General features: G+C 58.9%; 2 protein-coding genes across 7 annotated transcripts in view; one reads left to right on the top strand and one right to left on the bottom strand.

The window, feature by feature from the left end:
• The window catches only part of Osbpl2 (oxysterol binding protein like 2), a 38,265-nt gene extending 33,091 nt beyond the window's left edge, over positions 1-5,174 (bottom strand). Inside the window, exons 1-3 of one of the 4 annotated variants that reach the window (XM_074075079.1) lie at positions 4,997-5,174; positions 4,816-4,871; positions 1,738-1,818 (exon numbers count right to left, since the gene is read on the bottom strand). The gene's annotated coding sequence lies outside the window, so the exon portion shown is untranslated. The other 3 variants (XM_074075081.1, XM_020167794.2, XM_074075078.1) reach the window with 3 other exon arrangements.
• A 13,204-nt stretch (positions 5,175-18,378) lies between these two features.
• Hrh3 (histamine receptor H3) lies at positions 18,379-23,687 on the top strand. 3 transcript variants are annotated; one of them, XM_074075068.1, is made up of 3 exons: positions 18,379-18,923; positions 19,955-20,121; positions 21,693-23,687. In XM_074075068.1, the coding sequence occupies exon 3, from the start codon at positions 21,741-21,743 to the stop codon at positions 22,611-22,613; it is 873 nt and encodes a 290-aa protein (XP_073931169.1). In that variant the 5' UTR covers positions 18,379-18,923; positions 19,955-20,121; positions 21,693-21,740; the 3' UTR covers positions 22,614-23,687. The 3 variants fall into 3 exon arrangements, with proteins under 3 accessions (XP_073931169.1, XP_020023390.1, XP_073931170.1); XM_020167801.2 differs by having other exon boundaries at positions 18,534-18,927; XM_074075069.1 differs by lacking the exon at positions 18,379-18,923 and adding an exon at positions 19,480-19,558.
• The last annotated feature ends 2,501 nt before the right edge of the window (positions 23,688-26,188 follow it).

Raw genomic sequence — 26,188 nt, 5'->3', positions numbered from 1 at the left:
CCTCCAGATCTCGGCATCCAAGCTGCAGCAGGACAACAGAGGGGGGAACAAGGCTGTTCCCACAGACACAAGAGAAGTCATTTTCAAGCTGCAATAAACTCCCTGTTTGCAGACAACACAGGATAACATAAAATGCATCAAAAAGTCCTCATCAAAAAAAAGAAGCAGGGCTGGAGGTGCAGCTGAAGTGGTAGAGCGCTTGGCCAGCAAGTGCAAGGCCCTAGCACCGCCAAAACAAAAAAATGAAAAAGAAAAAGAACATCATGTCTTCAATTAAATAAATGCAGTAAGACTTTACAAGTCAAGCAAGTTTTAAGAAATATCCAGGACCCGTTTGGCAGTGTTCAGGAGGAGTGGGGAAGTGACACGGATGAATGTCCAGTTTGGCTTTTTAAATGTTACGAGAACACTGCTCATTAAAGTGGTACACACAGCAGAGCCTGGCCCCTCTGACACTCCGAGAGGAGAAAACATCCCAAGTGTGTTTAAGACTCTCTGCATGATGCTCACGCGGAATGGAATCTGAAATGAGAGCCCAGAGCTTTGCATGCACTCCAGCTCTCCAGCTCACTCTCACACAGCGACCTGCCAACTTAGCTAGGAACAAAGGCACTGGGTGGTAGGTGGGGTATTTCAGGAAAGTCCCAGATAGCCAAAGGGAGAGTGACTTGACTTTACAAGAAATAAAGTGGTTTTATAGACAGTCAGGCCCCCCCCAAAATGAAAATCTGTTACCTGTGCTGCAAGAAGCAAAGCTCTGACATACAGTGATGCAGAACAATTAGGACATCCTCAACAAAACTGTTAATAGTGAAGTGACAGGTCCTCGGCCTGGCCTCAACCCAGCCTTCCTGCCTCAGCCTCCCAAGGGCTAGGATTATTAAAATCTGGATTAGTAAAAGGCAGCACAGAGTGCTATTTAAGAACGTGAACTCAGGCGAGGGATGTAGGTCTGTGGTAGAATGCTTGTCTAGGATGCAAGAGTCCGTAGCTTAGTTTCCAGCACTTAAAAAAAAAGTTGCATAAGAATGTACAGTCTGGGCTGGGGACGCAGCTCAATGGCAGAGTGCTTGCTTAGCATGCGTGAGGCCATGGATTCATCTCCAGCAAGGCAAAGAAAGGGAAAAAAGTGACCACTGGGTCCATTCAGTGCCTGGGTTCAAATCCCTGCTCCATAATTTACTACTGTGTGAACTATAATAAATTACTTAACCTCTCTGTTCTTCAGCTTCCTCAGGAATAAACTAAGAATAATGTCAGTGCCTGTCTAGGTGACCATAAAGTGCCCACAGCGATCCGGAACAATGACAGTTAAACTTTATCCCCCTTCAAGGAGGAGCTGTCATCAACAGAGGATACATGGGGCAGACAGAACTAGGAGGCTACATGGTAGGGAGAAGCATTCATCATTTCCTCTTCCACCGCAGGCGCTGTGAAGCAATGGAGGAAGTGCCACACTCAAGGCACCTGCCCCAAACAAGGGAACAAAGTTAGGAAGGGCCCTGCCCTCTGCCCAGAGGCAAGGAGCTCCCCTGTTATCTGGACATCTCAACATCTCCAGTGGGTTGGCAGATGCCAGGTGGGTTGCACGTGGCCAGGCCTGCAGCGGGCACCGTCAGCTGCAGGGAAGGAGGCCACTGATCCAGGTGTGCAAGGGCTGTCCCGGAAAGGGCTCAACCCAAGCTGCCACCCCGACGCTTCTTGTCCTCCCCCTCAGGACAAAGCGACACCACCTACCTGCTTGCCCTAAGCCGGAGAGGCTGATCTGGGTTCCCCGACAGTCCCGGCCCGGCGCAGACCGCACACGTTTGCCCGCAGCTGGGGAGAAAGACGGAACCTTAGAAGTCGGACCACCGCAGCACGCACTTCCCGGCGGCACGGGGGGCCGGGCGGCGCGGGTCCCACTCCCGCCCGCTTCCCGGGCGCGCGCACCGCGGGCCTCGCCAGCCAGTTTTGGCCACGTCCAGCCTGTCCCCTGTCGCCCGCCCGGCTGTGGCAGGCAGCGGCCTCCGTGGCGGACAGGACCTCGCGGATCCCGCTGCCAACAACCGCGGGGACGCCGCGGCCCCAACTTTCTTTCCCCCAGCCCCGGGGCGGGCTGCGGCCTAGGCCTGTCGCGGGAGCCTAGCGAGGCCAAGTCTTTGCAGCAGCGCCAGCCCCGTGACGGCTCGGCCTCGCCTGACCGACCACGGCCCACTCACCTGGAAGCCAAGCCCGGGTGCAGACGACCCCCCCCACTGCCGCCCCGCCCCCGCCCGCAGCCGGAGACCCACTGACACCGAGGCGGAAGTGCGGCCCTCCGCCTAGCCGACAGACAGCCCGCGCTGCCACTCGCCTCGCCCCGCGCTACCGCGTCGGCCGCGGCTCGTCCAATCAGCGCCCGATCCAAAGGCCGCGCCGAGGGCGGGACTATGCTGATCACGTCGCCGAAGCAGCCTCTGACTCCGCCCTCCCGTAGTCCCGCCCTTATTGAAGAGTGACGGCACCTCCAGCCAATCACTGAGGGAAAGAGGAGGGGTTATGCAGATATGACCCGAGAGGGTTGGGAGGGAAGGAGGAAAGGGCGTGGCCGCGAGCAGAGGCGAGTTTACAAACAGTGAGTCCCGTGGTGGGGTGTGGGAGCTCCGCGTCCGGCCCGCTGAGCGGCCCATCCGCTCCTGGGCTGTCGACCCCTGGGGTGTCTCCTACCGATACCGAATATCTCCTCCCCGTCTTTCCATGCCTCTTACCGCTTACCAAAATCCGTCCCCAAAAAATTATACCTCTGGGCAAAAGGCATGGCTCAAGTGGTAAAGCACTTCCCTAGAATGTGCAAGTCCCTGCGTTCAAACCTCAGAACCGGGAAAAAACAAAACAAAACAGAACTCTTCCTTCCCGTCTCGCTCCACTGATCATGCCCAGAACCTCAGGAGGCTCACCGGGAGTGTGGCTAGGACCAGCTGTCTGATCGCAGGCAAGTGAACTAACCTCTCTGAGACTGTGAGCACCCAGAGTTTCCTTTGCAGCCGGGGTTCCCCCGCCCTCATCCCTTTAGAGTCGGGGGTCTAGTTTGAGAGGAATGGAGTGACATGGACCAGGCTGGCTGCTACCCAACTCACAGCAACTGGTGGCCCTGTCCTGGTCTGGAGGCTCAGCCCTGGGACCTGCATCAGTGCCAGACTTCAGACCCGAGGGGGCTGAAGTCACATGACTCTCTGATTAGAGACCACCCCAAACCAGGATAGGTGAAAGAAAGATTGAAGTCTGGGGCAACTGGTAGGGCATTGCTGCCTGAATGGGAATGAAGCCACCCCAAAGAAGCAAGAGCAAATACCCCTACCCTAGACTTTTCAGTTACCTGACCAACTACATTTTCTTTCCTGCTGAAGCCAGTTTGTGATGGAGCCAAAGGTTGCGTAGTTCTCTGCAACCACAAGAACCCCGATAAATCCTGGGACGCACCCTGAAGCTCCCACTCACTGCCACCTCTTCCACAGAGTCAACCCCAGGGCCGGCCCTCCCTCCTCAGAATGTGCCCCCCACTTCTAGTGGGGCCACACCTGTCACCCCAGTAGGACCAAGGATGCCTCTACTGTGGCAGGGTGAGGCTCCAGCCACCTTTCTGGCTCCCAGCCCAGGGGCTGCCAGGCTCACTGGTAGCCCATTGTCAGTAGCACTGCAGAGACGTGCTGGGACTGGGAAGGAGCCCCCTGCGCAGCTCCTGAAGAGATGGGAGGGAGGCGGGCCAGCCTCCGAAACAAAGGCGTTGCCATGGTTACCTCAGAAGAAAGCGACAGCCGGCAGAGGGAAGGGTGCGGCAGCAAGCCGGCCCCCCAGCCAGGACAAGGACAACAGGCTGGTTGCCACGGAGATGGCCGTGCTGGCCAAGTTCCACCACTTTCCTTGGGGCCTGGCCAGGGCAGCTTAGGGTCCCCGAAACCCACCACCCTCCACACCCCTCACTATTGAGCCTCCAAGACTCTGACCCCTGGCAAGGGATATGGTCCTCAGAGGCTTAGCCTGCTGCCTGCGATCGATCGCGCGTCATGGCGATCCCAGGCTCACACAAGTGACCACCTAGGCTGAGTATGGCCGTCTCCACTCTGGCCATGGTGTGGGTGGGCTCTGAGCTCAGATGAAGCCTGGAGGTGGGACCGGACTTTACTTCCTTTTAACAAGGGTGCTAAATGACCCAAGGGCCTGCTGCCCAACCCGGTGCTAGAGGGGGGGTGCAGAACATGGGGGGACCCACTGAGCAGTGCTTTCCCATCTTCACTAGGTCAAGAGGCATAATTCTGCAGGAATGGATGGAAGGGGCTGGAAAAGGGCAGAGGGGGCTTGGGGCCACTACGGCAACGAGGACAGTGGCCCTGGGTGCCCATGGTATACATGCCTCACCCGGTGTCCCCCGCAGCAGCCAGTCGGGGGACACGGATCATTCCCTTTTCACAGGTGAGCATACTCAGTCCGCCACCGCTTAAGTGGCTCCCAGGCCTGGCTCCAGGAACAGTGTGGTCTGTGGGAGAGGAAGAGCCCTGCCCACACCCCAGACCTGGACGTGCACTTGGACCAGATGTCCAGGTCCTCCTGTGGGGCTGAGTCTGCCGGCTCCACCCCAGTCTTCATGCCTCTGAGGCCCGGCAGCAACTGCGGCATGTGAGAAGTGCTGGTCTAGTGGACCATTTTGGGGTGGTGCTCCCCTCCCCTGATCTGCTCTGAGGCCAAGCCAGGCCTGAGTGCTCAGGAATTTACAGGATCCTCCCTCCATCCTCTTATCCAAGGAGGAAGACTGTCATTCCCCTCAGGCAGGTCATCAGTCCCCACGCCTGCCCTTACCTGCAGCGACCCCGGGGGCAGCCATGGCCTTGGAGTGTCCTGCTGCCTGCTCTCTCCTGTGAAGGAGATAGAACACAGATTATCGCTCCCCATCCTGCATGGGGAAACTGAGGCTCAGAGAACCAAAGCAGTGTGCCAGCCTGCCCTCTGGCCCCTGCCCTTCACCCCACTTCACTCTTACCTCCTTGCCAGGGCTCTCAGCCTGGCCTTAGCTCTTCATCGGGGCCTGTGTGCAGGTCAGCCCAGCTAGGGTGTGACATCCAAGATCACTGTGCCTCCCATGGTGGCCCCACCTGGCCTGGCTGCTGCCTCTGCCCCACGCTGCCCATGGCTCCCTTCTGCCTCACTTCTGCAGCAGGCCATGGACTCTCCTGTGTGGACGCAGGCTGGGTGGCCAGAGGGCAGCCTGGCCACAGAGGCCTGGCCCAGCTCACGTGGCTCACTGGTCCCTCCCATCCAGCTTTCGTGGCTCCTCTGCAACGTGACGGCACTTAGCTTCCCTGTCGGGGAGGGAGGGTATTTTTAGGTTTGAACCCGCCTCGTGAAGAGACAAGTTATCAATAGCAGCAGTAAAGGGCTTTTTCTTGTTCTTTTCCCCCAGTCTTTGGGACGTGAACAGTCTGCACCCATTCCATTCTGCCAAAAGAAAACCAGGCAAGAGTGGCACTCCTCTTAGAAACTTTTTACCCCGAAGCTTCCTCCTGGCCACCACTGCCCACTCCATGTGAGTGTTGATGTTCCGGGCTGCCCCGTCCTGCCAGGTGACAGTTGTGACCCAGGGGAGGTCGAGAGTGTCACTCAGGAACATCTGGGATGAGAAGGCAAGGAGGGACGAGCTGACTTGCACTCCCCCAAAGTGGACACAGCCCCCCTTCTGAGCTCCACTGTGGAGGCCTAGCACTTATCAGTGCTTTCTGTGTTCCCAGCGCTGGGCAGAGTCCCTTTGAGCCTGCTGTCCCAGCTAAGTCACCCGTGCAGAGTGTAATCAAGAGACCCCGGGGTCTCGATGGCTGCCATCTGGTGTGTCTGGAGCAAAGGGTTCCCCAGTCAGGTGGTTTGGGAAAGCTGTTCGAACAAAGCCAACAGGGAGTCCTTCTGCTCCACAGGCCCACACCCCAGAACCCTTCCCGCCAGTGTGTGTGTGTGCGCGCACGCACCAGGGTGCTGGGAGGGCTGAGGACAGACTCAGGATTTATGGGGACTGGAGGCCTTTGCTCCGTGGGGTTTCTTGAAGGATAGTGGAGTGGCCTCCTGCCTTGCTGGACAGGACATTTGAGCCAATTTGGCTGGCTGCCCTCAGGATTAGTTAGAGCTCCGGTTCCGAGAAAACCCAGAATAACAGAACAGAAGTGTACTTCCCTGTCATGTGACACAGCCCAAGCTGTCCAGGCTGGCAGGGTGCTGTGTGTCATCAAGAACACAGTTCCCATCTTACTGAATCACTCTCATAATGCTGGCTTTCGTTCTCAGTGTCACCTCATGGGCCAAAACAGCTGCTGTTGCTCTAGCCATCATAGACATAGCTGACCAGAAAGGAGGAAGGAAGAGAGCACTGCCCCACTGATGAGTCAGCTCCCTTTGAGGATCTGTCCCTGAAGACGTACCAGGTGCTTTTGTTCACATCTGATCGGCCAGAACTTCCTTCCATGCCATGGAGGACAGCAGGCAGCATTTTAGCTGAATGCATTGCCAAATTAATACAATGGGCCAAAGGAGGAGGCTCTCATGACCACTTATCAGACGGGTCTGCTGCTGGCCTCACCTAAGGGAGACCTCAGAGACCACTGCAGCCCCTGGACTCCCCCAGGCCCAAAACCTCTAGAACAGATCCTTGGGTCCCTGTGCTGCCAGGTGTGGGCTCACGATGCTGCCATGGAAACAGGGGCAGGTGGACGCCAGGCAGAGTTCCAGCTCAGAGTCCCCAGCACCCTTGCTACACAGCTGTGCCCCACCATGCCTTGTGTGGTACCGGGCCTGCTTCCTTCTTCCTGACTGTACCCTGGCTGATGGAATGTCGTCTCTTGTTTCCTCTCATACCTATAGAGCACCTGCTGCGTGCTGCCCTGCACTGGACTCTGGGTACCACCAAAAGCAGACCCCAGGGCAAAGGGGAGGCCCAGACTCTGGTCGCCTCTCTCTGCCCTTCCTGAGTGCCCACGTGGGGTGGGAAGGGTGTGCATGGATCCGTGTGCAGGGACCGGCGGGGCGGGAGATAGCTGGAGGAGCGACAGCTGGGCTGGGTTAGATTTAGCTTGCTGGGTGCCAAGTGCGTTGGCCGGAGCCACTGGCTGGGCTTTAGTGCCAAGGAAGGCACTGCTCGGGGGCGGGAGGGGCAGTTTAAACAGGCCTGGGAAGCAGAGGTTTGCTGCTCTTCCTGGGGACAGCTCAGGCCAGCAAGGAAGGGCCAGTCACAGCCCCCACCCTCCATTCCCAGAACCAGATGCCTGCTGTATCAGGTGGAGCTGGGGGTGTGGTAAGAAACAGCCAGGCATTTGAGGTCTCTCTGGGGATGGGTACACTCCCTAGAGGAAGTGAAGGAGGAGAGGAAGCAGAGAGGAGGGGACCTAGTGCCAGGCCCTGGGTCACAGCAGAGGGCAGACACACCTTGCCCTGTAATGTCCCTCGGTGGAGAGGGGCAAGGTGACCCGTTGGCAGCACAGGGCACACCTGGGACCCTCACTGGTCCTCAGGCTTGTGTGGGCACATGGGCCCAAGTTCAGTTTACTGTTCTGCTTTTGCTGTCCCCAAATTCTTAGTCATCTTGGGGTAAAGACCATGTTTTTGTTTCACAGCAAAGTCCGTAGCTGCTCATGGGAGGAAGTTGTGGGGCAGGGAGTGGCTCATGGGTGCCACCTCTCTCCTTTTCAGAGTGGTATACAGCTGGCTGTGACTCGGTCCCCTCCAGGCATGTGACAGCTGGGCGAGCAGGCTTGGGCTGTTCTGGGACAGAGAGGAGGCCAGTCAGGGCCCCAGGTCAGACGTCTTGCCAGGGCTGCCCAGGCTGAGAAAAGGCAGTTTAACTGAACACCCATGGCTGAAGCCCTGGTGACCCTGGGGGCCAGTCCTCCCCAGGGCAGATGAAGGGCCCCGTGCTCCCACCTGCTCACTAGTCAGTGCTCAGTGAACACCCTGCAGGACGTGCCTGTGGTTCACTGGAGCAGACGACTGGAGTGGAGACACAGCCCAGGGCCCACCATTTGCTCATGGAAGTCTGGCCACAAAGGGTCTCTGTGCTCATTTCCAAGTGGCAGTTCAGAGGGGGGTGGACACCTGGTGCTCTGCCTGGTGTCCACCCCCGGTCTCTGGGAATGGTCCTGAATCTTCCCCACCTACAGGCTCACCCCACCTCTGGCCCCAGACAGGGGCAGTAGAAAGCCAGGTTGGAGGTTTAGGCACAAAGCTCTCCATGTGTGAGCAGGGATTCAGCTTTCGAAGTACCACCGTGAGGGGAGCAGCTGACTGGGAGAGCAGGGCTGGGGAAACACAGGTTCTAATGCTGGCAGTCAGACTCCTGGACTCAACCTTTCTTGAAGGACGCACCACTGCCAGTGGAACCTCGGATGCATGTCGAGGCATCCTGGTAGATGAAAAGTCCTTGCCAGTGGGGAAGATGGCCACCTGCCAGGTCGTCTGGATACCCCCTCTCCCCATCAGGGCATCCCAGGCTGTGATAACCCTTCAGGCAGTTCAGGGAGCCCCGGCGGCATCCACCAGGGGGCGCTTCGCTGCTGGCTCATCGCGTGCGCCATTGCACAGATGGGAAACAGCCCAACAGTGTCTCCCTGTGAGCCTCCTCACTACTCCCCCTGTGGCTCTCCCAAGTCTGTCTGGCCAGCCAAGCACATTTAGAAAAGACAGGGCTATTTAATGCCTGGGAGAAGGCTGAGGTGGGCAGGGGAGTGGCAGAGAGGGCAGGGGGTGGGGCAGGAAGCTTAGTGGAGACACAGGAGGCAATGAGCACTCAGGGCTCCCTGCAGAAGGCAGGCTCTGCCCTGGGCCCGGGAGCTGGGCCCCTTGTTCTTGGTCAAGACCCAGACTGCCATTTTCTGCTCATGGCCAGGGATGTCCCAGCTGGAAAAGGGCGGCACAGCTGCCACTTTGCTGAAATAAAACAAGCCTCATAAGCCAAGACACTCACCCCATGTGAGACCATGGAGTCTGTGTGCATTTCCACCTCAGCTCTGGCATCCCTGGCACATCTGAGGGACCCCGCAGGGGCAGCCTGTTCCCTGGCTTCCTCATGTTTTCCAGCTGTGCTCATGTGTGTGAGCCTGTCACATAAGTGGGAAGCATGTGTGGTGTGTGGCCCGCAAGTGCCTGGAATCCCTTCCCAGACCCAGAGCAGGGGTCTGACCCTACAGCAGTCTCTTGACCCCTGCTCTCCCCAGGGGTGGAGGGAAGGGACATTTCTCTAACGCCAACCTGTCCCTACAGGGTAGGGGAAACAGTGTCAGCTTCCATCTGGCACCCCATCCCCGTGTCATCAGACACATGCAGACACCCACCCACACAAGCACACATACGCAGACACGCTCAGAGAGCACTCAGACATAGCCAGACACACCCAGATGGGCACACACGCATGGCTGCACCCTTCCCTGCTCCTTGGGAGTCACCAGGCCCCATCCTTCCTCCCTTGAGGGCACAGGGACACATCTTCATTAATCGGATCCAGTGTGCACTTGGGCTCATTCATTACGTTCCTTGCAAGCGCCAGTTCCCCAAGGAGCTGTCCTGAGCCCCAGGGGACCCGTGGAGTAAACAGAGACTCGGGCTCCCTCCTCCGGAAAGCGTCTTGAAACCCCACCTGGGCTCACCCTCCACCTGATGCCAGCCAGCCTTGTTCCCTGAATGCTGTGGGAGAGGGTCCAGGGCCCCATAAGGGGCCAAGAGCCCACATCTTCCCAGGCTGCTAGGCATCCATACACAAGCACAGGCACATAAGCTGTTCTTGAGGAACAGTTCAGGCAGGGGGGCATTTGGGGGTGCCCAACAGCTATCCCAAGAGGGTGTGTCTGGGAAAAGGGGCGGGACAGGGTGGCATGGGAACCAGTGGGTCCCTCCACCAGGCTCCAGGTTCCAGGCCTCAGGGCCATTGGCCTTTCACCCTCCCCACCCCCTGGCATCCAAGGTATCAGTCCAATGGGGTAACCATGTGCCCAGCAGTCACACACCCTCTCAGACTGCATTGACCTTGTCCCAGAGAGACCACTCCACCCAGGGCAGGGCCAAGGTTGGCAGAGGTGTGGCTGTGGCTCCATGACCTCAACTGCCAAGGGGAGGGCAACTGTGTAGAGTAGCCTGGCCACCCAGCCAGCACCACTGGCCTGGGGTCTGCAGAATTGGCCAGGTCACCAGGCCCAGTCCACCTCATGGTAACCCACCAGGCCTCAGGAACCCAAAGGAGCCGGGTGGAGCAGAAGTTTGTACCAAAAGACACATTTAGGCTCACAGGTACTACAATGGTGCTGCCAGGCAGGTTGCAGAGCAAAGACACCCTGATGCCCAGGGCAGCCAGCAGTGACCCGCTGCAGGCCAGGAGTCCAGGCTGGGAGGAGCCCTGCCCCACGTAGCAGGACCAGGCCAAGGGGAGGAGGTCTAGAGGCAGATGCCTACCGGGCAGTGGGGGAGGGTCCTGTGTGGGGGTAGCCTAGCTAGGCACTCAGCACAAAGGCTGTGCCTCCTCTCCTTGGGTGTGCACCTTCAACCAGAGCAGCCTGCCATCACCTGTGGCCCAGGCCCACAGAGCCCAGTGGTTTGACACTCACTGTTCAGAGCCTGCTTGGGGCAGCCTTCCTCCAGAGCAGTGCTGGCCCAGAGAGGCGATGTCACTGTGTTGGCTCGTGGTCCCTGTGTAGGCCTGGCATGTGACCCTGTTCTCATGTCATAGCCATAGGAAGCCCATCAAACACTCCTGGGGATGGAGTGGAGGCTCCTGGCTGGAGCTGGGCCCATAGCTGGGTCTGGGTCTGCAGCTCTCCCAGATCCTCCTGAGGGCCACACACCTGCAGACACACAGCTTGCACCTGGGGGTCTGGAGAAGCACGGGAAGAGGGCTGCGGCCTCTCTCATCTCCAGCTTCAGGTCCTGTTTTCATTCTGTTTGTTTGTTTATTTTCAGTACTGGGGTTTGAGCTGAGGGCCTCACGCTTGCAAGGCACTACTAGTTGCACTACACCCCCAGCCCTTATTTGTTTATTTATTTATTTATGGCATCAGTGAGGCTTGAACTCAGTACCTCATGCTTGCTAGGCAAGGTGCTATTACTGCTTGAGCCACTCCTCCATCCCACCCCCAGCCCTTTGTGCTGTTTTGAACTCAGGGCTTTTACCTTGAGCCACTCTATCAGCTCTTTTTTCTGAAGGGTTTTTTCCAAGATAGGGTCTCATAAACTGTTTGCCCGGGCTGGCTCTGAACCACGATCCTTCTGATCTCAGCCTCCTGAATAGCTAGGATTACAGATGTGAACCACCAGCACCCAGCTTACAGTTGTTATTTTTGAGAGAGGGTCTTGCATTTATGCCCAGGTCAGCCTGGACCTCAGTCCTATTTATGTTTCCTGCATAGTTTGGATAGGCACATGCCACCATGCCCAGGTTTTAGTGGTTGAGATGGAGTCTTTTGGATTTTTCATCTGGGCTGGTCCTTATTTCTCCTTCTGTTTCCTGAGTAGCTAGGATTATAGGCATGAGCCACTGCACCTGGCTCTGAGTTTTTATTCTTAGTGCTCAGAGGGAGCCTATGAGAGTGCAGATGCTGCCTACCTGTTCACCCAGCAGGTGGTGCCCAGCTCCAGCACGAGGAAGGAAGTCTGGTCCACTGTGGGACCTCTGACAACAGGATTTCCACCCTCTGGCTCCCCCAGTTGCTTCTACCCTCATTGAGCAACTGACCTCTTGTCCCTTGGACCAGATCTTAGCCCTCTAGACCTTCTACTGGGAGCCCTCTGAGCACTGTCACTTCTCCCATGCACAGGTCAGTGGATGCCATCCCGGGGAGGAGAGTGCTGGCCTTTGTCCACAACCAGATGGTGCTGTCCAGTTCCTCAGACCCGCTGGTCCCTCACAGTGTTTCCTCTCTTTCCAGTGTGCAGGGGCAGCCCTGGCCAGGCATAGGACAGGGGACACAGACCCTCCATCTTAGACTGGCCACAGAAGCTCTGGGTGAGTGGTGAGCACACCCAGAGTTGACTTCAGGCTCCCTTTCCATGCTGAGCAGAGTTTTTCAGAGCCAGCTTGCCTGGGCCTCGTGATCAGCTGGGTCCGACTTGGGACAGGGACACTTCTGCCCATGCTACTCTCTTGCGGTCTTGTTTGCTCTTTCTCACCCTGTTCTTACTCTGCCCTAACTCACAGCAGGCAGGCAGCAGAGACACAAGTACTCAGAGAGAAAAGGGCATCTGAAGGCCCAGCTTCCCCCTGAATTCCAGCCCAGTGAGTGCTCTGTGCCCAAGCCACGTCTGCGGGCATCACCAACACGGGCTCCTCGAGGAACCAAAATCATGGAGCATCTGCAGAGAGACGTGGTTTTGTCTGCCACCTCCTTCCTTCTCCACTCATCCTCCATCCTTCGTGGCCCATGTGGGGTTTGAATGACACCCACTCACACGGCTGCCAGCCCGGCCACGTGATTGCCAGAACCAGGCCAATAGCAGACACAGGTTCTGCTGGCAGCTCACTCTCCCTCCTGGGGAGTGGAGGAGGAGAGCATCCCAGAGCTAAAGGGAGAGATCTCAGGGCCATGCTCCCTGCCCGAAAAAGAAATAAACATGGAAAGACAGCTGGGAGGAGACCACTGTTCTTTGCAGGCCTGGATGTAGCCATGCCTGAAGCTCATCTCCCCTGAACTTTTCAGATCTAGGCAACAATGAACATGCATTTTCCTTGGAGCTTTGAGTTGGTTTTTGGTTTTTTGTTTTGTTTTGTTTTGTTGCCACTTTCAGCCAAAGGACAGCAACTGTATCTTTGGATCTCCTGTCCCCTCTCTCCCTCCTGACACCTGGATCCTGGTCCCAATTATGTCTGGTCCCCAAAAGCAGAGAGAGTCAGGCCCAGCTTTTTGTTCCAAATTGGTGGCCTCAAACACCATTTTTATCACACCCAGGCCCTGAGCTCATCAGGATGCACCCGGAGCTGGCTCAGAATGTCACAGGATGGGGTGGGGGGGAGAGACAAGGAACAAAAAAAGAAAAAATCTGCATTCTCATATTCAAATGAGCTCTGCAGAACACGAGAGGGAAGAGCAGCTCCTCCGAGGTGGCACAGTGCTGGACCAGACCCGGACAAGGCCCTTGGTCATCACTAGGAGGACAACCATCCCGCAGCAGGCCTTGGTGGCCCCTGTTCCCTCATCATTTCTCATTAGTGAGCCACCTTCCGCACAGCAGGGACAGAGCTCTGCAGGCAATGGCACCGGGCTTGCCCTCCGTTCAAGGGAGAAAGGTCTCTTCTGGCAGAACGAGAGGAGCTGGAGGCAAACGGCCACTCTGGCGGGCACCAGGGGCCAGCACAGCTGGTCCAAGGCTACGACATGGCTGGCCTTCCTCCGCAGAGCTCCTCCCGCCCCAACTCCAATCGCCCCCGTTCCACCTCTCCTCCCACTGCAATTGAAAGTCAGTCTCAACACACTCAAAACAGTCCCCAGCCTGCTCCACATCATTCGTGACAATGCTGTCCTTTCAAGTGTCTAAGCCCCAGAGCCTGGGAGTCAGGTTGGATCTACTTCCTTCACCTTGCATTGTTGGAGTGTTGACCTCCAGAGACATCAGGGTCTGGCGACTACACAACTGCCTCTACCCAGCCCAGCTTCTACCCTAGTCCTGCCTAGATAACCCCTGACTATAGCCAACCCCCACCCCACTGCCAGTCTGCCACCCCATCCAAGGGAGCATCATCTCACCCACCTCTCTCGCCTCTCTGCTCCAGCCTCACTGGCCTCCTTGCTTCACCCAGACCTTGCTAGACCTGCTTCCCCCTGCTGCTCTCTGCAGCTGCTGTTCCTCCCTCCCTCCTCCGGGTCTGTCCCAGATGTCTCCTTCTAAATGGAGGCTCCCTGACCACCCTTTGAAAATCAGAACCAGGAGTCTGTACTCAAATTTCCTGTGTCCGGAGCAGGAAATCTTCCCGCATTTTTTTTCCCCACTATATCCGCATTTTCTCCCTACTATATCCTGATATACTAAAGTAAATCCTTGCTAAAACTTAAACAGAAAAAAATCAGAACCTGACTCGGTCAATGTGGGTTTCCCAGGGAGCAGATGCCAATCCAGGGCTAGAGGTGGGGAGGTTTGCCTGTAAAAAGACTGGGCCAGAAGTAGGCTTGGCCTCAGGCTGTGCACATCCCCTCCCTCCCTCCACTCCATGTGTCCCCACCACGACACCAACCATCACTTCTGCAGGTGATATAGAGGGGGTCTGAGCCCTGCCTCAGGCAGGGGTAGCTGCACCTGTCCACTCTCAGAAGCAACTAGACAAGGGCGTCCCATGGCACCAGAGGACCCCAGTTCCACACTCACCCTCCAGGTCCCTATGCGGCCACAGCCTCACCTATTCCTGCTGGACAGACTTATCCCTTCCTGACCTCCTCGTCTGCTGGGACCTGGGCCCAAGGACCTTCTTGTGTTCCCTGGTGAGTGTGCCTCCTCCAGAGACAGGACCTCTAACCCTGAAGAGCCCTGACAACAAAGTCCCCATAGGTCACTGAGAGGGACGCTGAGTGTTGTCACTCCTGGATCCTGACACTTGTGCCCTTCTTGTTGGAGATGCAGTGCCATAGAAAGGTCTCTGATTAACAATCCCCATCCTGTAGGACAGCATCTGTCTTCATGTTATTGTCCCCAAGCTGTGTGCCTGCCAGAGGCTGTCTCTATCCTGGGAGGCAGATTCTTCTGTATGGTGTGGCTGGCAATACAGCTTGGGCCCCTTCTTGTGGCCAACACTGTGTGGGAGGGGTCGCCTATGGGTTGGAACCTTTAAGCCCTTGCATTATGGGGCAGACTTTGTAGGCAGGAGGGGAGAGCTGCACCTGGAGCAGGTATAGCAGCCAGTGAAGGCCAGGGCAGCAGATACGGGGGCAGCTTGCCACTAGGGGCCGTCCTCCAGGGTCAAGCCCTTTGGGGGCTGGAACTGGACTATGGTGGTGGCCAGACATCTAGAAGCCACAGTAACAGTGGGCCTGAGCAGGTGGGAGTTGTGCCCCTGGGTCCAAATGCAGCCTCTAGCATGCCCACTGCATCCAAGCTATCATGCTGATCTGGGTAGCAGGTGGCAGGGGCTGCTTATTGACATCACCCCTTTGGGGTGGATGCACCCTGGTGGGTGTTTGCATGTGACACAAAAACCATCACACTGGTGCCCATGGTCACATGCCATCCACAGGCTCTGGCCCAGGTTCCCTGTCTCTGTCTCCAGGTTTCCTTCCCTTCTTCCCAGGCCCCTAGCCTGCCAGCCAGGGTACTGCCCCTGGAATCATGGATAGTCTCACCTGGCCACGCTCCCTTTTCTACACATAGTGTGCAACTGGGATAGCCACTCTTGGGTTTTTTCTGTTTGGTGTTTTTGGCAGTACCGGTGTTTGAACTCAGACCTCACGCTCACTAGGCAGTTACTCTACCACCTGAGCCACTCCACCAGCCCCTGTTTTAGTCTTTTTTTTTTCTTTTCCTTTTGCCAGTACTAGGATTTGAAACCAGGACCTCACACTTGGTAGGGAGGTGCTCTACCACTTGAGTCACTCTGTTAGCCCCTGATAGCCACTCTTGGGACAGACTCCTTCAAGGTAGGATGCCACCTAGAGACCTGCCCCATTCACCTGAATTGTTTTGGCTGTTAGGGCCAGCGGAGGCTCTGGGCATGGGCGCTGGCCAGGCTGGTACATGTGCTGGCCTCAAGGGCTCTACCTTAGGACTGGGCCAGCACTGTGGCCCTTGAGAATGGGCCCTAGGTCTTGTGTGACCCTAGGCAAGTGGCTTGCAGGCTCTGCACAGTGGGTGTTGGTCCTTCCTGCCCACCTTTAGGGTGTCTGGGGCTAATGAGGTCATGCTTATAAATGTTGGCGAGGAATCTGGTCAATAGGGGGCGCCCAGCACCATCCACCACCGTCCCCATCAAACCTCTGGGCTGTCCCAGCTCTCGGTGCCCTGCTGGACTCCATTTATGGAAAACCGCTAGGCGCAGAGACATTTCATCACTCACCCCTAGGCTGTAAAGCTGGGCCCTTGGTGCCAGCGTCTGAAATGGCCCTAGCTGTGCGCCCCTTAGGAAAGATGTACTACCCTGAGCTTGGCCTTCTTCCTGGCTCCCCAGAAGGGAGCAGTGAGATGGCCCCGCAGGACCTCTTTGTCTGATAGACAGTCTGTCATAGGCTGGGGTTCTCCAAATTGTGGGTTAGTGGGGGCTGAGCTGTTGCCACCCAGCTGCTGGAACTGAGACACCACCAGAGAAGTGCCCTCCTCTGCCCTGGAGGCTCTCTGGAAATGGGCAGCAGGCAGGGAGATCTTTGGAGGCCTGGACAGTTAGGGATGAAAGGTGGAGGAAGGGAATGGAGGCGGGCCTTGAGAACCTCAGTCCTCAGTTCTGCTCAGGGTGCCAGGCGGTGTGCCCAGGCTTGGTTAGCATTCTCCAGGTTTCCAGAATAATGACCACCAGAACAGTGCTGACTTTACAAGGACTTTACAGACTCTTCTTGACTCTGCTTCTCAAACTATGACTTATATTCCCAGTGCCTCTATGGGGACACTGAGGATCCAGTCAGTGAGCAGGAGCCAGGTCCTCCACTTAACCCCCATCCAACTCCATTTCCTGAGGCCCTGGAGGTCCCACTCAGCCTATCTGGCTGGGGCCACCCTTATGCGAGTTGCAGGAGCAGGGCAGGAGAGGTGGGGGGAAGCTGTGGGCTAGGTCTGGGGACAGCAAGCTCTGCCCAGCACTAAAGACCACAGAGAGGTTTGGAAAAGCTTAATGTAGTCCAGCAGGGACAGATGGGGTCCTTGTTGCCCAGGCCCAGGGAAGTCCTTGACCACTAGATAGGTGCCTATTCTGGGCACAGCCCCTGCCTGCTGGGTGAACTAGAGTGTGAGGGGAAACTGGAGAAGCCCGTAAGAGGAGCAGGTTAGAGGACTCCTGGGAGGAGATAAGCTGGAGCGCTCCTCCTCCACCCCCAGCAGGCTCCTGGAAGCCTGCTTGGGGCCACGGGTCTGGGGATCCTCTCTGCACCTCGCCCGGGCGGAGGGAGCAGAGGGATCCCTACCCCCACTTCCCAAAGTTCCGGAAACACCACTTGGGGCTGGGGGGGGAGGGGCGGGCCTTCACATGACCAGAAACCGCTGTCAGTATGGGGGTGCCTGGCACAGTGCCTGGGTCTTGCAACTTCTTCCCCCAGCCGCCTCTCTCCCCCCCACCCCACCCCCCACACCCAGACCGCATTTTGTCCCCTTTGAGGCATCGGCGGATGTGCAGCCGCTGGCAGCAGAGGAGAGTCGCTGCTTCCCTCTCCCTCGGGCACTGTTCCCTGTCTGCTGTCTGATGTCTGACTGTTCGTCGATCCCAGCCTGAAGCTGGGTAGCTGTTTCCCTGACTGTGGGTGTCTGTGTGTCTGAGCGTGGGCATGTCTGTCTGTCTGTCTAGTGGTGAGCTCTTTGGCTGACTCTGCCCTTGACCCTGGATATCTGAGCGCGTGCTGGGGGAGGAGGAACTCCCTCCTGCTAGCTCTCCTCCTCCACCCCCTCCCGCGGGCGCTAACGCAGCCGCCGCCGCCCTAGCTGCGCCCAGAGCGCAATGACCTCGTCTGTCCGCTGCAGCTGTGACCACCCCACCACGCTGTCCACTGGGGGAACCATGGTCCGGCACCAAGGTGCTTGTCGCTCCCCCCCCCACCCTTCAACTGGTACCGCCTGAGCCCAGGTTGGATTTGCTCCGCTCTGGGCTGGGTCCGCTCGGGCTCATCTTCCCTTATGTAACTCCACATCTGTGTGCGCCTTGCAGGTCACCCTGGACCCTGCTCTGGGCCCTAGCCACCTGGAGTCAGAGACCCAGGGTCCCGTGCATATAGGGGGTGGAGTGAACCCCTTGTCAGGACACCGCTCTCAGAGACCCCCCTCCCCAGTGTTTCTCCTCCGGACCTTTCTTCCCCCCAGAAATGCACTTGTCCAAAGCAGGGGTGGGAGGCCCTGCGGGGCAAGTCACCCTGAGCTGGGTACAGGCATTTTTTCCCCAACCCCACCCCAGGACCCCACAGGCACCTAGAGTACGGACCAGGGCCGGGCAGGGGTCACCGGGGCCGAGGGTACGGGGACAGCCGGGCAGCCCGGAGACCGATGCCCAGGTGCGATCTCAGGCGAGCCCCCATCCTCATGGCCCGGCCGTGCCCTGGCCGGGTTCCACGCCAGTCGCCGGACGCACCCGGGCTGGGGCTCCAGCCGGTCGGGCGGGCACGCGGCGCTGTCCGTGGTGCTGCCCGCGCCGGGCGGGGCGGGGGCGGGGCGGAGGCGGGGCGAGGGCGCCAGCCAATGGCGGGGGCTCTGCGCGGGGCGCGGGGGGCGGCGGGCAGAGCGCGGGGCGCACTCGGCTGCGCGCTGCGCTCGGGGTGTACGGACGCGCGGCGGGCGGCTGGGGCTTCGGCTCCGCTCCCGCTGCAGCGGCCGCGCCGCCCGCCCCACTCAGCTCGGATTCGGGCCCCAGCGCCTTCTGCGCCGCCCACCCCGGCACCGGCTCCGACCTCAGCACCGGCCCTGCGGACCATGCACCGGGCGCCCCCAGGAAACCGGACTGGGCGGAGAGCCGGCAAAGACGAGACTTCCGAGCCGGGGCCCCTCCCGGCCGCCCAGCTCTCAGCCCGCGTCCCGGCGCCGTGTGAGCCTGCGGGGCCATGGAGCGCTCGCCGCCCGACGGGCTGCTGAACGCGTCTGGGGCGCTGGCGGGAGAGACGGCGGCGGCGGGCGGAGCGCGCGGCTTCTCGGCCGCCTGGACCGCGGTGCTGGCCGCGCTCATGGCGCTGCTCATCGTAGCCACGGTGCTGGGCAACGCGCTGGTTATGCTCGCCTTCGTGGCCGATTCGAGCCTCCGCACCCAGAACAACTTCTTTCTGCTCAACCTCGCCATCTCCGACTTCCTCGTGGGTAAAGCCCCCAGACCCCGCCTGCCTCCCGAGCCCCGCGGCGCCGAGCCCAGTCGGGTCAGCAGGGCTTGGAGCACCGACCTGGGGTGTCTCCCGCAAGCACACGCTCCGCGGGGAACCCTGCCTGGGGAGGGGCGTCCCGAGCCCATGGGGCGGTGGACGCGGGCGAAGTTCCTTGCCTCTCGGGCCGCGGAGCCGGAGCTGGGCAGGGGCATCCCCAGGGAGGGGGCCGGAGCCGCCGGGCGCTTGGCGAGGCGCAAGGCGCAGCGGCAGCGGGTGCAGCGCTGGTTCCTGCGCCGTAGGCAAACAAAGGCTGCGGCGGACTCAGGACGCGCGGAGGGCTCTGGGGGGGGGACTTGGGGGAGGGGAGGGGGAGGGGAGATGTTTAAATCCGTGTTGGGGAGGGGGCCGTGGGGAAGGCGAGGGTAGGGTGGGGGAGATGCTTAGAGGAGCGCGCTCTCACGTGTCCATGCTCTGCTGCCGACTGGGGGGCGGGGCGCAAGGAGGGGGCCGGAGCGCCAGACACCTGTTGGGGCTGCGAGATGCAGCGGCTCCCAGACGCTGGAAGCCGGTTTTGGCGGTGGGAGCGGCTGGCGGGGCTGCAGCCAAGCGCCCTTTAAGCCAGGAAAAAGGTTAAGCCGAGGAGGGAGGCTGTCTAACAGCTAGGGTAGGAGGTTGGGGCAGGCATGGGAGCGGGAGAGGGAAGGAATGCTCTTTCTCCCTTCAGGGCCTCGGAGGGCTGGGCAGAAACCCAGGCTCTGGGTCTTGTAGTGGCCAGAGGTCTCCTTGCCTGGACCCTCCCTCGTGCCCCCAAGGCAGCAGACACCAGTGGGGCTGGGAGTTATGCGGGGTTCTGAAAGCTAGCAGCTACACAGTTGTGCATGAGGATGTAGGATAAGGATGGCTGGTCTCAGAAAGATGGATGCCCTGTGGCCTCCATGCCCTGCCCTCCCTGGGTCTGGGCTTGGTGGGTCTGACCCCAGACACTTGTCAGTCATGGTCCCACCACAGCCTTACTCTCCCCACAGGGGCCTTCTGCATCCCACTGTATGTGCCCTATGTGCTGACCGGTCGCTGGACCTTTGGCCGGGGTCTCTGCAAGCTGTGGCTGGTGGTGGATTACCTGCTGTGCACCTCTTCTGTCTTCAACATCGTGCTCATCAGCTATGACCGCTTCCTGTCAGTCACACGAGCTGTGAGTTGTGGGTCATGGAATGCGGTACAGAGGTTCAGGGCGCACTCCTGCGGGGGGCAGTGCAGGATAGTGGGAGGGGATGACTGGAAATGGGTTGGCTACTTCTGAGTTGTGGGCAGGTGCCTGGGGGCTTGAACCCCACTGGCCTTGAACCTGACATGGGGATTCTTCAGCTGGTGCCCACTCAGAGGCCATTTGCTGCCAGCAGGACTGGTCCTGGCACACGCAGGAGGCGGGAAGCCCCCCTGGAATCAGATGCTCCTGCAGGAAGGGGAGCCACTGTCTGGCCTCTGCCCTGGAGCGTGTCCAGTGTTTTTGGAGTGGAGGGAGAATCTGTATGGCTCCCACACGAGTGCATATGGCCCCAGGAGAAGGCAGACTCCCGACTGCACATGTTCCTCTTGGCATGAGTGACCGTCATGGGTCAGCCCTGGACCCACCTACTTGCTGCGTGGGAGGTGTGCGGACCCAGCTTGGGGCGGGGCTGCCGCAGCTCCTCATCTTGGCAGCTCACCCACCCAGGCTTTCTTGGGCGCCCCCTACTGGGGCAGCAGGTTTCCTTCAAGCCTAGAAAGGCTGAAGGACAGTGTGCAATGAGCACCAGCATGGGGTGCTTTTGAGCCCATTCACCTGGGTCCCTCCCACGCCTCCTCAAGCCACCAAGAAAGTGGGGCAGTCATAGGGCTGTTTTGAGATTAAATGAGTGACATCCCTGCCCAGCACACAGCAGGCACATGGCAAGTGCCATAGAGATGTGGTCTGCTGTATCACTCATCTTTGCTCTTGTGGCCCCCAGTGTTAATTCCCTGGGGTGGGAGGAATCAGGGGAGCTATCAGACCCTCCTCACTTCTTCAGGACCCTTGACTCCTCCTGCCACCCTGCCCCTACTGGCAGGTTGCTATCTGCATGGAGGTTGGAGACACCTTCTTGGCAAGGACTTTCTGGCCCCACCTTCTCTACCCGTTCTCCTTCTGGAGGTCTTGCTACGGGGCTAGTATGCTTGGTTACTCTGTGCGTGTGTGTGTGTGTGTGGAGGAGGGGCAGCATATGGATTCATCCCTGCGCTTCCAGCTCCCAGACGGTGAAGCACCTGCTCTGGGTCTCTTAACAGACCCAGCAGGGTGACACAAGGTGGGCGGTGCAGAAGGTGGTGCTGGTGTGGGTGCTGGCCTTCCTGCTGTATGGGCCAGCCATCCTGAGCTCGATCCACCCCTTAGGTGCACACACGCCTCCAAAGATGGCTCAGGCCTTTACAGAATGCCCCACAACTGTGTGTGTGGCTTCTGAGTGTGGGCGGTGCTAAGCTTGGTGCTGGGGATACAGTGGTCAGTGACAGGACCCTGGGAGGTGGTAAAGGGGCAGGGTTCAGGTTGACCGGGAGGCTCTAAGGCTCTAGGAGGGTGTGCCAGGCACAGGCCAGCTAGGGGCACAGGCAGGAAAGAGGTTGGGAAAGGGAAGAGAGGAGAACGGGGAGCATTGCTGCAAGCAAAGGGCTTGCACAGAGGTCCACTTCTGCCCTAGGCTCCTAGTCCAGTGTTCCTGCCCTCCTGACCTGCACGTCCCACTGCAGGTCTCGTACCGGGCCCAGCAGGGTGACACAAGACGGGCGGTGCAGAAGATGGCGCTGGTGTGGGTGCTGGCCTTCCTGCTGTATGGGCCAGCCATCCTGAGCTGGGAGTACCTGTCGGGTGGCAGCTCCATTCCCGAGGGCCACTGCTATGCTGAGTTCTTCTACAATTGGTATTTCCTCATCACGGCATCCACACTCGAGTTCTTCACACCCTTCCTTAGTGTCACCTTCTTCAACCTCAGCATTTACCTGAACATCCAGAGGCGTACCCGCCTCCGGCTAGATGGGGCCCGTGAGGCCGGCCCCGAACCCCCATCCGAGCCCCAGCCCTCGCCACCCCCACCACACCCTAGCTGCTGGGGCTGCTGGCCAAAGGGGCATGGGGAGGCCATGCCACTGCACAGGTATGGGGTGGGCGAGGCAGGCCCTGGCACCGAGGCTGGGGACGCAGCCCTTGGTGGTGGCAGTGGTGGGGGTGCCACGGCCTCACCCACCTCCAGCTCCGGCAGTTCTTCCAGGGGCACTGAGAGGCCACGCTCACTCAAAAGAGGCTCCAAGCCATCGGCGTCCTCGGCGTCACTGGAGAAGCGCATGAAGATGGTGTCTCAGAGTATTACCCAGCGCTTCAGGCTGTCAAGGGACAAGAAGGTGGCCAAGTCACTGGCTGTCATTGTGAGCATCTTCGGGCTCTGCTGGGCGCCGTACACGCTCCTGATGATCATCCGAGCTGCCTGCCATGGCCACTGTATCCCCGACTACTGGTATGAGACATCCTTCTGGCTCCTGTGGGCCAACTCGGCTGTGAACCCCGTCCTCTACCCGCTGTGCCACTACAGCTTCCGCCGAGCCTTCACCAAGCTGCTCTGCCCCCAGAAGCTGAAGGTTCAGCCCCATGGCTCCCTGGAGCAGTGCTGGAAGTAAGCCAGCCACCTGTGCCCTTCCGCAGTCACACTCCTTGTGCCCCGTTTCCTGGGCAGCCCCTGCCTGGCTCGCCTCTCCCCCCGCAGGAGGTGAGCCTCGCCTTGTCTGTGGCCCACCCTAAATATGCCATGACAGCCTCTCTGAGTCATTTGCCTTGCAGTGGGGACGGCCTGGTGGGCTGACTGGGGACCTCATTGGCTGAACTGGAGTGTGGGCTGACCCTACTACCCACATCCTGCTTAATTCCAGGAGGGACAGTCCAGGGGTCCCAGGCATGCTCTCTGCGCCCCCCACCCCCAAGCAGCGCAGTGGCCAGTGGTGTCCGCCTTTCGCATTTAGTGCGTTCTCTCTGGTGTCCTCCCCAAAGCCGACGCTTGGTGTGTGTTCCAGGCTCCTGACCCAGCAGTGTGTTCCCGCACGTGCACACGCCCGCATACACCTGCACACCTTTCCTCTCCCCAGACAAGCTGGGACACTGCCCTTACTACCTCTGTCTCTCGCTTAAGCCCAGGACCTCGCTCCTTTATCCCTCTTCCCTCCAACTGTGCCCCACAAAGTGTCAAGTGCCCAGAAACCTCGAAGCTGTTCTCTGCTTTTCCATTCTGGGCGTTTTCAGGAAGATGAAGAAAACACGTCTGTGAACTTGATGTTCCTTGGATGTTTAATCAAGAGAGACAAAATTGCTGAGGAGCTCAGGGCTGGATTGGCAGGTGTAGGCTCCCACGCCCTCCTCCCCCTGTGCTGCAGCTTCCGGCTGAGCTGCGCCAGCTGCTGCTGCCCGCCCCACCCCCGGGCTCAGGACTGGCCTGACTGGCCGTGATGCCCACGCTGCTAGCCATGGCCTTCCCTTCCAGAATTCTGTTCGACCAGAATTTGCTGGAGGTTGTTGAGTGGGTGGGGCTTCCCCAACGTGCAGGGCAAGTGAGCAGGGCAGGGGGACACCCAGAGAGGGTCGCTTTGCCATGTCCCGTATACCTGCCTCAGACACTCTGCATGCTCTGCTGCCCCTGTGCCTGCTGTGCTGCCCCTGCATCGTGAACTCGCAATAAAGTGTATTTTTTTATTGGTGCTGACTCCTGAGGGCTGCATGTAGTAGTCAGAGCCCCCATGCTCCGGCCAGAGGTCCCAGGGAGACAAGAATGGAGGAGAGACAGGTCTGCCATCCCAGGGCTTAATCCCAGTGAGACACTGGTGCCCCAGACCGTCACACTTCTCCAGGCAAGGAAGGAGCCTGTGCACCTTCTTGGGAGGGTGGCATGGCACTGGGACTCACACCTGCCTTGAGATCCACCTCCAGGATGGGTGCTTGGCCTTCCTGGCAGGAGCCATGCATCCTCACAGCCATGGCTTCCCATCCAGGGCCCAGAGAGGACCTTGGCCATGCCCCATGCATGGGGAGGAGCTCGGGAAAGGGGTGAAGGAGGGCTGTAGTGATCGAAGAGGGCTGCTGGGGGTGAGAGCTGCAGCTGTGCTCACAGGGAGCTGGAGGGGTTGATGGAGGAGCAGGGGGAGAGTGTCTTTGTCCTGGGCAAGTCCTGGAGGTGCATGTGGCTGCAGGATGGAGGGTGGATGGTGCTATTGGTGAGTGGACAGCCCTTAAGGCCAGCTCTCACCCAGGGGTTCAGAAGCCACTTGGAAACAGAACAGCCTAGAGGGTCCTGTTGCTATCCCTGGCTCTTACCTGGCCCTGCAGCCTCAGTCTGCAGGGCTCCCACCTTTCCTTCTCTGGACAGTGAGGGCATCCTGGACAGTGAGTGGCCAGTTCATGACCAGTGCCTCACAGTCACTGCTTCGTGGAGTCCTCCACACGATACGACACACAGATCGCTTCACAGTTGCGCTAATTCTCAACACTGCAAAGGGGAGCCCAGCCCAAAAGTTTCCTCACCCCGTGGCTGGGCCACACGCGTGTTTTCCACACTTCCCAGAAACCTGAGGTCAGCTCCTGCCCTTCCAGCTGTCTCCTGCTTTGGGTTTCAATCCTGCTTCCCTGGGTTTCGGGCTGCTCTTTAGGGATTAGAGGGAGATACGAGCCTAGGACACTGGCCTGGCTTAATTTTTGCCCAAGACCTGGGCCTTGGCACTGTTGAATGCAGTGCGGAGTTTGTGCACAAGGGTGCAGGCTGCCTTCAAGGCTCAGGGAGCCCCTGCCTCGTCCCTGGGAGGACTTGTGGATCCCCTGCAGGTTGGTCATTGGCTTCCCTTGTCCTCTATCACTGGGCCTGGACCCCTAGCCCAGTGTCTAGGGAAGGACAAAGAACTGCTCTCTGCAATGACGGGCCCTTCCACGCGACAGCACAGCCAGAGCCCTGGCTGCCCCTCTGCCCGGCCCTGCTAAATAGCTACAAATTGGAGAATAAAAGCACAGGCTTTCAAGCAATTTTGCCTTCAATCTCTGAAAACTGCCGCTCCCAGAGCCACTGTGTGGGGACGGAGGAGGAGAGAAGAAAGACACGGAGTCTATTGGACCCACAAACAAACAACCCAGGTGCCTTCTGCCATCCCAGCGTCTTCTGCAATCCCAGTTCCTGAGGAGACAAAGCCGCTGCTGGGGCCCAGCAACCCAGCTGTTGTTTACTGAGTACCTACTGTGTGCCAGACACCGCGGGAAGAGGGACTTGCCACAGAAGCAACACAGACAACTTTAGGCCCTAAAGAACAAACAGTACCAAGATGCACGAGGCTGCCCTGGGAACAACAGGAGGTGGCCTGGCCACCCACCAGGGCCCACTGTCAGCCCACCTAGAGTGAGAGGCAGGACTGTAGGGAAGTAGGGGCCCAGGGCCAGTGGGGACCTCCCAGGCCCTTTTGACTGGGCCCCCCGGAGGCTGGCACTGGCTGCCTGTGTCAGCTACTTCGCCTGCCCTGGCACTGAATCTGAGGGTACCCCGTGAGGCCAGGTTCTGGGCACAGGCTGGGGAGCTTCCCAATCTTCCTAACCTCTCAGGGTGCCTGCAGGCAACCCTAGCCCCTCCTCTGCCAGGGTATGAGCAGGGATGCCTGGGGTCTCCCCGGTGAGGCTTCTGGAGCCTGAGATGTGGTGAGCTGCATGGCACCAGCCATCCCCTGCCTGTGCTCCTGCCCCACCCCAGTGCTCACAGCTAAGCTCAAGGGTACAAGAAGCCTTTTGCCAGGATCTAATGAGATGACAGAATTCTAGGTGTCGGCCCAGGTCTGTGACTGCAAAGGGGACCCTATGCACTCTGTTCTACAGGCCAGAGAGCCAGGCTGGGAGGCTGGGGACTCGACCTGTCACACACTCAGCACTTGAAACCAAGCCTGACTCTAAAGATCACACTCTTCACTCCATCACATTGTGCCTGTGCGCCTACTGTGTGCTAGGCACCACAGGATGGTTGTGTTTGAGTTGCTCCCTTCTGCCCGACTGTGTTCTCCTGGGGGACAGGGTGCAGGCCCCTGTCATTTGTGGGCATGTAGGAGGCAGGGGTGTCCCCAGGCTGGGAAGCAGAGTAAGGCAACTGGGAAGGAGTCTGTGAGCCTCAGAACCAAAACCAACTCTGTCAACCTTAGCATGAAGCACTTATTAGGCACCCATTGTATGTCCTCTACTATGT

This window comes from Castor canadensis, chromosome 5, assembly GCF_047511655.1.
Source record: "Castor canadensis chromosome 5, mCasCan1.hap1v2, whole genome shotgun sequence".
Lineage (NCBI taxonomy): Eukaryota > Metazoa > Chordata > Mammalia > Rodentia > Castoridae > Castor > Castor canadensis.
This window is presented reverse-complemented; position numbering and strand designations above follow the sequence as displayed.